This window comes from Trachinotus anak, unplaced genomic scaffold, assembly GCF_046630095.1.
Source record: "Trachinotus anak isolate AG129_WGS33_773 ecotype Australia unplaced genomic scaffold, CSIRO_AGI_Tana_v1 ptg000012l, whole genome shotgun sequence".
Classification (NCBI taxonomy): Eukaryota; Metazoa; Chordata; class Actinopteri; order Carangiformes; family Carangidae; genus Trachinotus; species Trachinotus anak.
In genome coordinates, this window is record NW_027273863.1 from 6,981,100 (window position 1) to 6,992,080 (window position 10,981).

At 41.4% G+C, this 10,981-nt stretch overlaps 2 protein-coding genes across 4 annotated transcripts; both read right to left on the reverse strand.

Annotated features, from left to right (window-relative positions):
* Positions 1-188: 188 nt before the first annotated feature.
* casp8 (caspase 8, apoptosis-related cysteine peptidase) lies at positions 189-6,765 on the reverse strand. Of its 2 annotated transcripts, none has more exons than XM_071492620.1 (12): positions 6,589-6,765; positions 5,737-5,888; positions 5,235-5,407; positions 5,011-5,116; positions 4,380-4,509; positions 4,208-4,263; positions 4,052-4,124; positions 3,799-3,863; positions 3,586-3,700; positions 3,268-3,395; positions 1,666-2,060; positions 189-926 (listed from the first exon to the last, which is right to left on the reverse strand). In XM_071492620.1, exons 2-12 carry the CDS (start codon positions 5,842-5,844, stop codon positions 791-793), a joined length of 1,485 nt encoding a protein of 494 aa, XP_071348721.1. In that variant the 5' UTR covers positions 5,845-5,888; positions 6,589-6,765; the 3' UTR covers positions 189-790. The 2 variants fall into 2 exon arrangements, with proteins under 2 accessions (XP_071348721.1, XP_071348720.1); XM_071492619.1 differs by having other exon boundaries at positions 5,737-5,885; positions 6,589-6,762.
* An 83-nt stretch (positions 6,766-6,848) lies between these two features.
* Positions 6,849-10,699, reverse strand: catip (ciliogenesis associated TTC17 interacting protein). Of its 2 annotated transcripts, none has more exons than XM_071492624.1 (9): positions 10,407-10,699; positions 9,981-10,166; positions 9,809-9,864; positions 9,583-9,669; positions 9,047-9,214; positions 8,827-8,951; positions 7,827-7,903; positions 7,676-7,743; positions 6,849-7,550 (listed from the first exon to the last, which is right to left on the reverse strand). In XM_071492624.1, exons 1-9 carry the CDS (start codon positions 10,522-10,524, stop codon positions 7,362-7,364), a joined length of 1,074 nt encoding a protein of 357 aa, XP_071348725.1. In that variant the 5' UTR covers positions 10,525-10,699; the 3' UTR covers positions 6,849-7,361. The 2 variants fall into 2 exon arrangements, with proteins under 2 accessions (XP_071348725.1, XP_071348724.1); XM_071492623.1 differs by having other exon boundaries at positions 7,219-7,550; positions 9,981-10,184; positions 10,407-10,657.
* Between the last annotated feature and the right edge of the window lie 282 nt (positions 10,700-10,981).

Below are 10,981 nucleotides of genomic sequence, written 5' to 3' on the forward strand. Positions count from 1 at the left end.
CAGACTTCAATCATCCAATCCACCAAACACCAACAAACAAGAGTCAACAGCAAAAAAAACCTGTTTGGCATTGGCAGAGAAGATTTGGCAAATCTTTCATGGGTGCAACCCACATACCCAGCTCTGCTGCTCATCCCACAAATGCATGTTCCTTACAAATATGGCACCATTTAAAAGGGAAATAAACAGGCTTTCCAACTGCATAAGATTTATTGCCAAGAAGCATTGTTACAACAAAGAAATAATCTACCAAACACAAATTTCCTTACTTTTTGTGCATAGTTTATTATTACTCCTTTCCATTGTTCTGACTCTATTCAGTAAAGATTTTACATTCAAAAAAAGCATCTAAGTCCATAGAGTATGAGACATTTCTAAAAGAACAAATTATCGTAACATTAACATTAATGTCCATATATAAATTTTCCCTTAAATGACACCATCAAATAACATAACTATTATGGCATTACACATTTATTTAGTTTAAAAGCAGTTGAGTTGTGGTATATAATATTGGCACGCCATGACAGAAAAAAACAAATCATCTCATTTTCTTTATTTTTCATTAATGACACATGACCTCTGTAACACTTTTCATAGTTTTTTTTTCCTCCAGTTTAAAGGACAATAGCGTCTCAGGGAAACTACAAAGACAGCAACATTCAAATTCATCTAATCAGTACCATACAAAGAGATAAAAAAAAACAAAAAAAACACACAGACACTCACACACAGTCAACCACAATATTGTGAGATCAAAGGCACATTTGCAGTGTTGGTCCCAGGCAGCTCACACAAAGTTGAGGACGAGCTTCTTGGTCAGAGTGTATTTGGGCTCTGGCATCTGTTTGTGTGTCAGATACTCTCCTTTGCTGACCTCCCTGTTCACACGTGTCAGGACAGTGAGTATGTCGTCCCTCTCCAGGCTGCGCAGAAAACAAAAGAAACACATTACAAATGGTAAATCTTAAGAGTTGTAGGTGTATTTTAATACATTATTATCTGTCCCAAAGTTCTGGCTAAAAAACAAAAGTACATTTGTTACTAGAGCCCCCACACTTTGGACCCTCCCTGAGGAGATCAGGCATGCTGAGTTGTCGCCCCAGTTTAAAACACTACACATAACATACTTGTATAAAGCAGCATTTAATTCTTGAGTTTAATGCTTTTATCTTTGGTTTTATTCTCTTTCATCTCTTTTATTGATTTTACTGTTTATCAAATGTATTTGTCATTCTCCCTGTTATACTTGCCTTGTTTATTAACACTTTGTCTTTTATTGCTTTGTTTTTTTTATGTATGTACAGCACTTTGTAACTCTGTTTTGAAAAGTGCTGTAGAAATAAAGTATTTATTATTATTATTATTATTATTATTATCATCATATCAGCAGCAAAGCACTGAAAGCTTAAATTTATTAACTGGCAACGCAAAACAGTGAAAAACTGGAAAAGACAGCAGGCAATGTGCACCTCCATCCTTCTTCTTACTGCATGCTGTGTAAAACAAAGTTTGTGTAGGGAATTATTTCATTAAGAGTCAGAAAGTTATCGTCCTTTATGACAGTCAGTGGTTAAACTGGGGTTCAGCTTGGTTTTAAAGAGAATCTGATCAAAACTCTGTCTGAACTCTCCATCTTTTACTTTGTGTGGAGGTGTCTCTCACCTTTGTGCTGATCTGATCAGCTGCCTGCACAGCTCCTGGATGTAGATGGAGCCTGTGGAAGTGTTTCGAAACGACTTGCACTCTGGCACGGTCGCCATGCCCAGCAGGAAGTCAGCGTCCCAAGCCACCTTCTCGCCGTTGACCCTCCCTGCATCTTCCTCCAGGCGGCTCTGTCTGACCTCCTCCTCCTCCTCTCTTGGCCTCGGGGGACACGGCACAGATCCTTCCTGGTAGCCATCCCCCTGGCACGCCTGGATGAAGAACAGTTTGGGCTTCCCGGCCAAGGTGGACGCATTCTTGCTCGTGAAGGGCTGTGTCAGTTCTCGCAGTAACACCGGCTTCTCATCGGTCCCAAAGACACATCCCTTTTCCCCATGGGAGAGCACACATACCACCTAGGATCAGAGGCAAACATGGTTACGTTTGCAGTACGGCTCAATTTAAATTAGATTTTAGATTTACTCTAGATGTTTCACTTATGTTAAATTGGGATTTGGGAGGGGGGGGGGCTTCAATCTGTGGGGTGTGGGTGGGTGCGGCAGTCGACATAAGTTTATTATTCAGGTTATTACAGTTACTGCTCTGTTATGAAAGACTGCAGTTAGATGGACACCTGGGTATGCTTTAAAATGGGGGAGCCAACTTGTAATATTGTAAATATTGTCATTTCAGTTCAGACAAAGTAAGGTTTCTGGCACAACTTCACCAGCTAAAAGGTGCATGGAGAGAGAGAAAAGAGTCAAAACTCCAGCAACACTTGCAGTAAGCAGAAGAACTTATTAGACCTGATCATCAGGGTCATCACAAAAGCTTAGTAAATACACGTAAAATGTTAGCTAACTCAGAAATGAACTTTTGGAAACTTACCACGGAGCAAAACCATTTGACTTAATGGTGCTGCTTGCGCTGTTAGAGACTGTAGCACCTGATGCATTTGATGACATGTGTGTCTGATGATGTCTGATAATTGATATCAGATACCAAAACTTGTGGTGAACACAACTTTCTCTTTGTAGTCTAGAGAATTAGACTACAAAATCCATACTAATAGGTTTACTGGGAGATTTAAAAAATACAAGTGTGATTTGAGCTCAGCTCCCGAGGACTCCAGTCCAATTTAAACCCAAGCCTATATAATACCTAATAAAATGTAGCTGGAGATACAAATGAGGTCATTTTGTATGACAGCAATTACAATTAATCACAAACTCACAGGTTCACAATATGACATTTTGGGAAATGCAGATTTACTGTACAATAAACATGAAGCTATATCCAGCAACTGGTTACCTTAGCTTAGTTTAGCATAAAGTCTGGAAAAAAGGGGGAAGAGGTAGCCTGGCTATGTATCTGCAGAAATACAGCACCTCTAGATTCACTAGTTAACATCTTATATCTTATAAGTGTAAAAAGTTTTGCAGGGGTTTATGTGTTGGACTATTTCAGGCTGCTGGCTGCAGATTCATATTTACTGTACAGATAAGAGAATGGTGTTGATCTCCTGATCTATCTCTCAATGATAAACCCAAAAGAGTATTTCCTTAAAGTGTGAATATAGCAGTCATTGATGATGCTGCTCTAATAGTTCATGCTATCACTCACCAAGGCATCATGAGTCATAAAATTCTTGGTGCCCAGCTCTCTTAGTTGTCGTCGTATGCCGTCAGCAGTCAGGTTATTGTGAATCTCCACGGTAAAGCCGAGGCGGGTGAACACTGATTTCAGGACCTCTGTATCACATAAAAGAGAGACAAACTGAAGAACACGACAGGCTTGGTTTTTATTCTACATCATATTATATGTGATGAGTATTATCTCTGTGCATCCTCAGACCTGAGTGGTGCTCGGCCTTTTAGCTAACAGATAAACAGTACATACATAAATCAGATCACATGACTGTTTAAATGCAAGAGCACATACTCGCATCCTCCTGAGTTCCCCCTCGATTGTTGAGACGTTCTGATTCTGAGAAGTCCTCGTTGTTGATGACCACACACCAACCACGAGGGTTATGATTCAAAGCGTAGTAGTCTGTCTACAGGGCAAAGGCACAACAACATATACAAATCGCAAACAGTAAGGTTCTGCTAAATGAATGGAGGAGAGGTATTTTGTGTTTGTGTGAATGGTTACCTCATTAGGAACAGAGGAGGGTTGTCTGTTTGGTTCTGCATCAGTGTAAATCCTCTCCTGTTCAGCTAAATAATAAAAACAGTGGAAAATTACATCCCTTATACACAAATAATAGCCTGAAAGTGAGGCGTTCTGGAGCTCTAGCCATTAGGGGTCATGGTTCATTGTTATTCAGTGGCTGTGTGTTTGAATGAATGGGAAGTTTGTCAGTTAGTACAAATTAATTACAAATACAGCAACAAGAGAAGCTTACCACCGGGCGTAGTCTCAGATATCGACGTGGTTAGGGTTATCGGTTGTGTTGGCTGAGAGCTGTTGGTCACCCTCTGAGGAAAGAAACAGAGTCACAGCGGTCAGTAAAGTCACTCACTGGTGGATTAACTGTTTAAAAAATTTGGTGCACACACACCGGGAAATCCATGCTGACATGAGGAGGTAATCTTGTTTGAGTCCATTGGGCTGGATCTGCAAAAAGTACAAGCGCTTGATGAATTTCACAGTAATCCAACATTTGAAAAGCGTATGTGCCACTGTGTGTGTGTTTAAGTTTGTGTGTGTGTGTGTGTGAGTGTGCCTCATACCATCCATGTAGCGCTGTACAGTCTGCGCCAGTTGTTGATCAAACTCCTTCAGTATTGTATGCAGCTCATTAAGGTTTGTGCATGACAGTAAATCAGCCTTTTCCATTTCAGCCAATAAATCCAGAACAGTCTGCAGTTAGTAGGAGAAAAAAAATTGTTGTCACATTGCAAAAATAGAAATCACCTCTGGTGCAGTAAAAGTAGCTTTCGGAGAACGTAAAAATGTCTGAACGTAAATAATCGATAAAGAGAGTCAAAAATAACCACACGAGATACAAAGTTACTAAAACTTTTTGTGGAAAAACGGCTTAAGTCATTACAGTAATAACATGTTCCGCTGATGATGTGATAAAACAAGCAAACAAGCAACTTAAATTTCATGTAAATTTAATAGCTCTTTGGAAACATATGTTACATTATGTACATATAGTGTGCACTATCACTTACAGAAAAAAAGGTGCAACATGATGCTGATTATAATGAAGAGAATTTACCTATAACTTTAATTCCCAATGTTGTGGATAAGATTTTTCACTCAAAAACAAAAAGTGACGTCGACATGTTGTCACTTCTTCTGTGGGTGCGGCAGTGATTTTCAAAGTGCTGGCAAGGCAGGTGTGTGTGTACTCACATTGCTGGCCTCTATTTGTCTTTTGCCCAATTTGTCGCTCAAAAGAAACTTCATCCTGCCAAAGTTCTCCTGAGTCATGTCCTCATATATTTGGTATAACATCACCCTGACAGAAAGAACAGAGGGATGAAGAAGAGGAAGAGAAAAGAGAGAGCTTGATGAAGATTGTAATTGTGTGATCTGGTTATCTCTTCTGATTGCTGTAAATTTCTTACTGCTTGTACCTGTATGACGACAGCATAGGACTTGCATCTGTTTCCTCTGGTCCGCTGTCCGTCTGCAGGAGGCTGAGGAGATCTGCACGACGGATAGTGTGGAGCAGCTGAGAGAGAAAGAAACTGTTCTCCAGCTGACCATTTTCTTCCAGTCTCAAGAACAGCCCTCTTGCATCCCTGATCTGTATGAGAAAAAACAAGAAACACACAAACAATGGTTTACAACCCTTTCAGACAGATGTTAACACCAGGTCTGAACAGGTCCCTTCACAGTCACCAGATCTGAACCCAGCTGAACACGTCCTACACAGCGCTCTCCACCACCATCATCAAAACATTAAATGTGGGAATATCTTTTGAGAGAATAGTGCTCATCCCTCCAGAGACTTGTAGACTCAATGTCAAAGTGCAGTGAAGCTGTTCTGTCGGCACAAGGTACCCAACACCTTACTAAGACACTTGATGTTTGTTTTTTCCTGTAATTTGTCTCCCGTCTGTATGTGGTGCTCACCCCCTCCAAGCGTTTCCTGTTGACAATACCAAGACACAAGAAGCGCAGTGCTGCAACCTCAGAGGAGTCCAGCTCCTCGTCGATGCGGGACAGCTTCAGTCTATCCATCTCAGACCCACCCCCACCAGGACAGGTCTGGGACTCAAGGCCTTCTCCAGGTCAGTGCCATCAAAGGGGGAGAAATAAGGGAGAAAGAGAAGAAAAATATTTTTGAGAAGCCAAAATAAAAGCCTTTAAAACTCCATGTCTGACACACAGGCAACTTCAAAGTGGGATATGAGAAACAGATAAATTAGCTTTGACTGACAGTGGATGAATTTTTAAAAAATATATCAACAAATATCTCAGTAGTACACAAATAGCCAGGCACTACACAACAGATTTAAAAAGTCATTATTGCACCACTGAATACCACCTCTACTATAATAATCACTACTTACTTATTAACAGAGTACTGAGTACTTTTAAAACATTTTATGGCCTGGCAACGATCATATCTTAGATTTTCCCCTCTATCAGTCTACAGGGAGTCTGCAGACCTTTCACAGGAAACTACTGGCAGTTCCCGTAACTTCGTTTAACTACAGTAAAGTCCGGTGTCTTTGAGTGTGTGTTTGTATCTATATGAAGCGGTATATTAGCATTTTAATACTCCGTTTCCCTGTTTGGTTCTTGCTATTTTATTTACACTTTTCTGAATGTGTAGTCTCAGACTGTATGTAGCACATAGATACTGGTGTGAAATCAGTAGACTGTTAACATTACACCATTAGTCACTTCATGGACAACAGGCAGTTATATAACTCCTGGAGCCACCGTCTCCTGAAGCTGAGGCAAGACGCTCAAACTTACCGCTGCTGACTCGCCTCTCACCGCCAGCTACCGTTCAAAGGTGAAACGATTCCTCTTCGCCAGTTCAGTAAAACTAAGTCTTTTTCAGGATCGAAAAACTCACAAACTAAGACCGAGTTTAAGTCCAACTTGTAGCTCTCCTGCCTATCAGTCACTTGCCTGTAGCCAGTGTTTCACTTTCAGAGGAAGCGACCGCCTCATTTTACAGAGTCCGCTTACCTTCAAAATAAAAGCCTCGTAAAAGACAACGCTGACGCAGATGGATTTAAAACACTTTATTTGTGCTGAGTAATTCATAGTTCGTTTGGCCTACATGAGTAGGCACAAGAACGGTTTCTACGACTGTGCTAGAGCTCCACTTTTACCAATTTGGAGCATTATTCATTTGGTAACAAAACATTTAGTTTTACATTTTGTGCTTTTATTTTTGAAGACAGACTGGCTTTTAACTAGTGCGCTCCAACAGCATTTCATTTTCCTCATTCAAACGAGCTTTGCCCGGACAAGTTTAACAGGGTATTGAAACAAAAACCAAACTACAAATACTGCTGAAACAAACCACTTAATTCAGATTGCTACAGTTTTTTTGGCGAGAACAGACAGAAGGTTATTGTTAATCCTTATCATATTACCCTTGATAAACACTACTCATCTGTTACTCAGAGGTAAATAAAGGTGCAACTTCTAAGTTTCAGTATAAGTTAAAGTGAAAAATAAACAGCAAGTTATGAAAGACAGTTTTGAGCTAGTTAAATGAGCCCTTGAGTGTGCTTTCAGAAAGATGAGGCTTTCAGGCTGGATTCTGGAGGACTGTGGGAGGCAAACGGGAGGAAGTACTCTCTGGCAAACTGGAAGACATCATCTGGTTTCCTCAGCAACAAGAACTGCAGGAAGTCAGATATGAGGGCACGGATCGCTGGATGCTGTCTCAGGTACGAGGCGTGGCCCGCCTTCAGCTCCTCCTGCCATGGGGAGACATACACACACATTCATATTCTGTTTAATAAAATAAGATGGGAGGAAACATGATAATGCAGGTGCAGTCAGTCTGAAAAACAGCCAGTCTCAAATATTAAGCCAGTTTCACCTTTCTGTCCAGGAAATTGGAGTGCATCTGCATGTCTTCTTCCCAAACCAGGGGGATCTTCTCGAAACCTAACATCCGTACACACACATACAAACAACATCACTGACTCTGTTTCGTTAGAGAATCAGCTTTCATGTGTGGGAATGGTTACCCTTTTCTAGCTGTGATGGCAGCTGCAGAAGCCTCATGGTGACTGGTGATCCCACCTGCACTCTGCTGGCCAAGTGCCTGATCAGAAAACATACACCGCTCAAAAAAATCATTTTTCAAAGAATATTAACAGTTTTTTTAATAAAGTGATTTAGGGCATCAAAGTTATAAATGTATGCACTTGTGATTGCACAAGAACAACTTGACTCACAAGCACAGAAATGAACTGAACATGAATCTCCTCTATCTCTCATGGTCTCTTTCTCTGTCTCTCTCTCTCTCTCTCACAGACTCAAAAGGTTTCAGTTCTGTGTGGCTCAGTATGTTATGCAGTGTCTCTGAGGGTTTATATGCCTGCCAGCTTAAGTTTAAGAAAGTTAGAATATATAATAATAACATAGATGTATAAAGATGTCAAAATCTGCATGGACACTACTGAAAGCACAGCATGGTACATGTGTAGATGAAATTGTGTGTTTGTTTGCTTTCTTGAGATGCACTGCTGATGTTTCAGTGACTGCCAATTAATTGTCAACCTGTGGGAAATACTGAACACGATAATGAATTTTCATTGTCCATGCCACATGTGTTTTTATTAATGTAACAACAGTTACGTTTGAATGATGTGGTTCCTTATTCAGTATTAAATGTGCAATATTTTTTAAGACCATGTAAGTAATTTACTCAACTCAAACTTAGCTTCCCTAACATTTCTTTGACCTTATAAAGTGACAGTTATGCGGCAAATAAAATACTTTATTTATTAGTAACTTATGGAGAATATCTCCATGAAGCTGCTGTGGCACCTCATTAAACCTGGTCTGTGGCATGTTACACAATCTGTGTGACTAATCTGCCTTTGTGGCCAGTTAATAATATACTATTCTCAATAAATTTCCTCACATCTACGGTGAACATCAATCAAAAATCTTCCCTCTCTAAATTCTCCAAAACAAAAACTGTTTTACAGATTTGAATTAAAAGAGAGTCATTGAACTTACCCATCATCCAGAAAGTAGCACTGCCAGGTAGTGGGGCTGTTCTCCACAGAGTGGGCAATCCTCTCTATCCCAAATACCCCCACGCTCTCACCCCCAACCTCCAGCTGCTTCAGACCCAGCTCGCTCTGTACACACACAGGCAGATAATCAAGAGTGCGCTCTTCAAGTAAGTCTCTCTCATTGACTGATCAAGGGGGTTCCCAGAAATGTAAATACTTACAAAGGTGGTGTGGATGATTTGTAATCCCTGGTCGAAGGAGATGAAGGTCATGTGTTCTGGCACCGTCTTCCTCAGAGCGATCAGGCGCATCAGCAGCAAGATGGAACCCTCTGTTACCAGCCCCCTTAGGACAGACGCGGGATAGGAAACTCTCTCCTTCGTCACCTCCTGCATAGACACATTCACGCACAAAAAAGAACACCTGACCGGGTTTGTTGACATCTCCAAGCAAGGATGTTTTGGATGGTAGTGTAATTCAGAACCAAATTGTAACAAGATGTTAATAAACATCTGAGTTGAACTTGTTTTGAACTGTCATCAAATATTTAAATCCCAGTTTTGTAAAATGTCAGCATCTTTGTTTAACTTCAGTTGTTGTCTCCGATTTTAATTTATTAAACCATGACAAAAACCGATGTTGCCTATTATCACCTATTTCACATAAAAATGTTCATGAGGCCCAGGGCTAACAGGATTTTATTGCTGTTTCACCAGGATTTCAGGGAGTTGACTCCCTCTGTTGTTTCTCCTCTCACCTCTCCTACAGTGGTAACTTTATCGATCACCATCTGCCCGTTGTGCTGCATCATGTAACACCTCTTGTCCAGACTGTGGCCTTCAAGCTGGAGAAGTGAGTTTACATGCAGGAAATAGAAAATAAAACGGGGAGATGTGGCATAACAATGAAAGGATTCAATGTTTTCACAGTGCAACCGCTCATGTGAGTGTGTGTGTTTGTGTGTTAAGTTTGCATTGACTCACCTTGACATACTCATGGTAATCTTCCTCCAGCACCTCCAGGTCAGTAGTCAGGTAAGCTTAAATTTTCAATCAAGACAAGGCAAAGAATACGACGATGAGGTGCACTGAAACATTTGTAAAAGAGCAAAAACATGGAGATCAACCTGCCTGCACAGTCCCTGCCTCCTGTCACCTGTCACTGTTGTTCCACAGGGGGAGCCGTCGATGGCCCCTTGGCTCTGAGCATGCAGCAGCATACAGGGCCGCTGGGCTCTGCGGGCAAACTCCACCGTCACGCTGAACCTCCCCAGGTCTCTGCCGCCCTCCGACACGGTCACCAGAGAGTCTGGAAACACACACCTCTGCAGCTCTGCAGGCTCTGACAACAGCGGGTGGACTTTAGGTCGGACAAAAGCCATTATAGGAAGTTTGTAGAAAAAAAGCTTAGAAATCTGTTTTCAGCTGATTGCTCGCACGAAATGAACGTTTTCTCTGCAGATTCGGTGTAGCTGGTGCAACTATGTGTCAAAACCAGGTGGCGCTAACTCTCAGGGGTACACAAGTTCAGCCTCACGTCGACACTCCGGACTGTGTTAGGAAGAGCTGACAGCTCACTCACCAATGCTGGACATGAATGCGACCGCTTCGTCGGAGGCTTTCAGCTCCTCTCCGCGGCTGGGTCCGTCCGTCCCCGCCACAGCGACAGCAGGAGCCTCCTCTCCCAGCGGAGCCTCCATCGCTCGCACCTTTATCTAAGGCAAAGACTCCTGGCGGTAAAATAAGTCTCCACCCAGTTGGACCAGCTTTACGAGACAGACTTTTGTTGCGACAGGCTGGTTGTTCTTATCATTTTTATGGCAAACTGTTTTTTTTTAAACAGCTCCGGAAAAGACGACAACCTACCCCGGTTGTCATGGAAACGACGCTGCAGTGCCGTAAAGACGAGCGCAGGTGCGCAGCCGAATCATGCGGCAAGCAAATTACCGTAATTACCAACGAAATGCCACAAAAATACCACACATCTACAGTGTGTGGAAGTTTCCATTTCCATCAGAAAATAGTTGGCCATGATAAAAAATAAAAATGGGAATGAATTTTAAAATTATTAATATCAAAATTATGATAAAAAGTCAAATTCATGAGTTACAGAATCAGAATTGAGATTGTAAAGCCAGTGCTGTGAGATACATTTTT

What these genes read in the sequence shown, in the direction of transcription:
- casp8 (XM_071492620.1), bottom strand. Translation starts at nt 5,844, where the DNA reads ATGGATAGACTGAAGCTGTCCCGCATCGACGAGGAGCTGGACTCCTCT. An exon ending in ATCTGAGACTACGCCCGGTG is followed by an intron (nt 3,864 to 4,051) that starts GTAAGCTTCTCT and finishes TTTATTATTTAG; the next exon opens with CTGAACAGGAGAGGATTTAC. An exon ending in TTATGACTCATGATGCCTTG is followed by an intron (nt 2,061 to 3,267) that starts GTGAGTGATAGC and finishes CTCTGATCCTAG; the next exon opens with GTGGTATGTGTGCTCTCCCA.
- catip (XM_071492623.1), bottom strand. Translation starts at nt 10,524, where the DNA reads ATGGAGGCTCCGCTGGGAGAGGAGGCTCCTGCTGTCGCTGTGGCGGGG. An exon ending in AAATCATCCACACCACCTTT is followed by an intron (nt 8,952 to 9,046) that starts GTAAGTATTTAC and finishes GTGTGTGTACAG; the next exon opens with AGCGAGCTGGGTCTGAAGCA. An exon ending in GCCATCACAGCTAGAAAAGG is followed by an intron (nt 7,744 to 7,826) that starts GTAACCATTCCC and finishes TACGGATGTTAG; the next exon opens with GTTTCGAGAAGATCCCCCTG.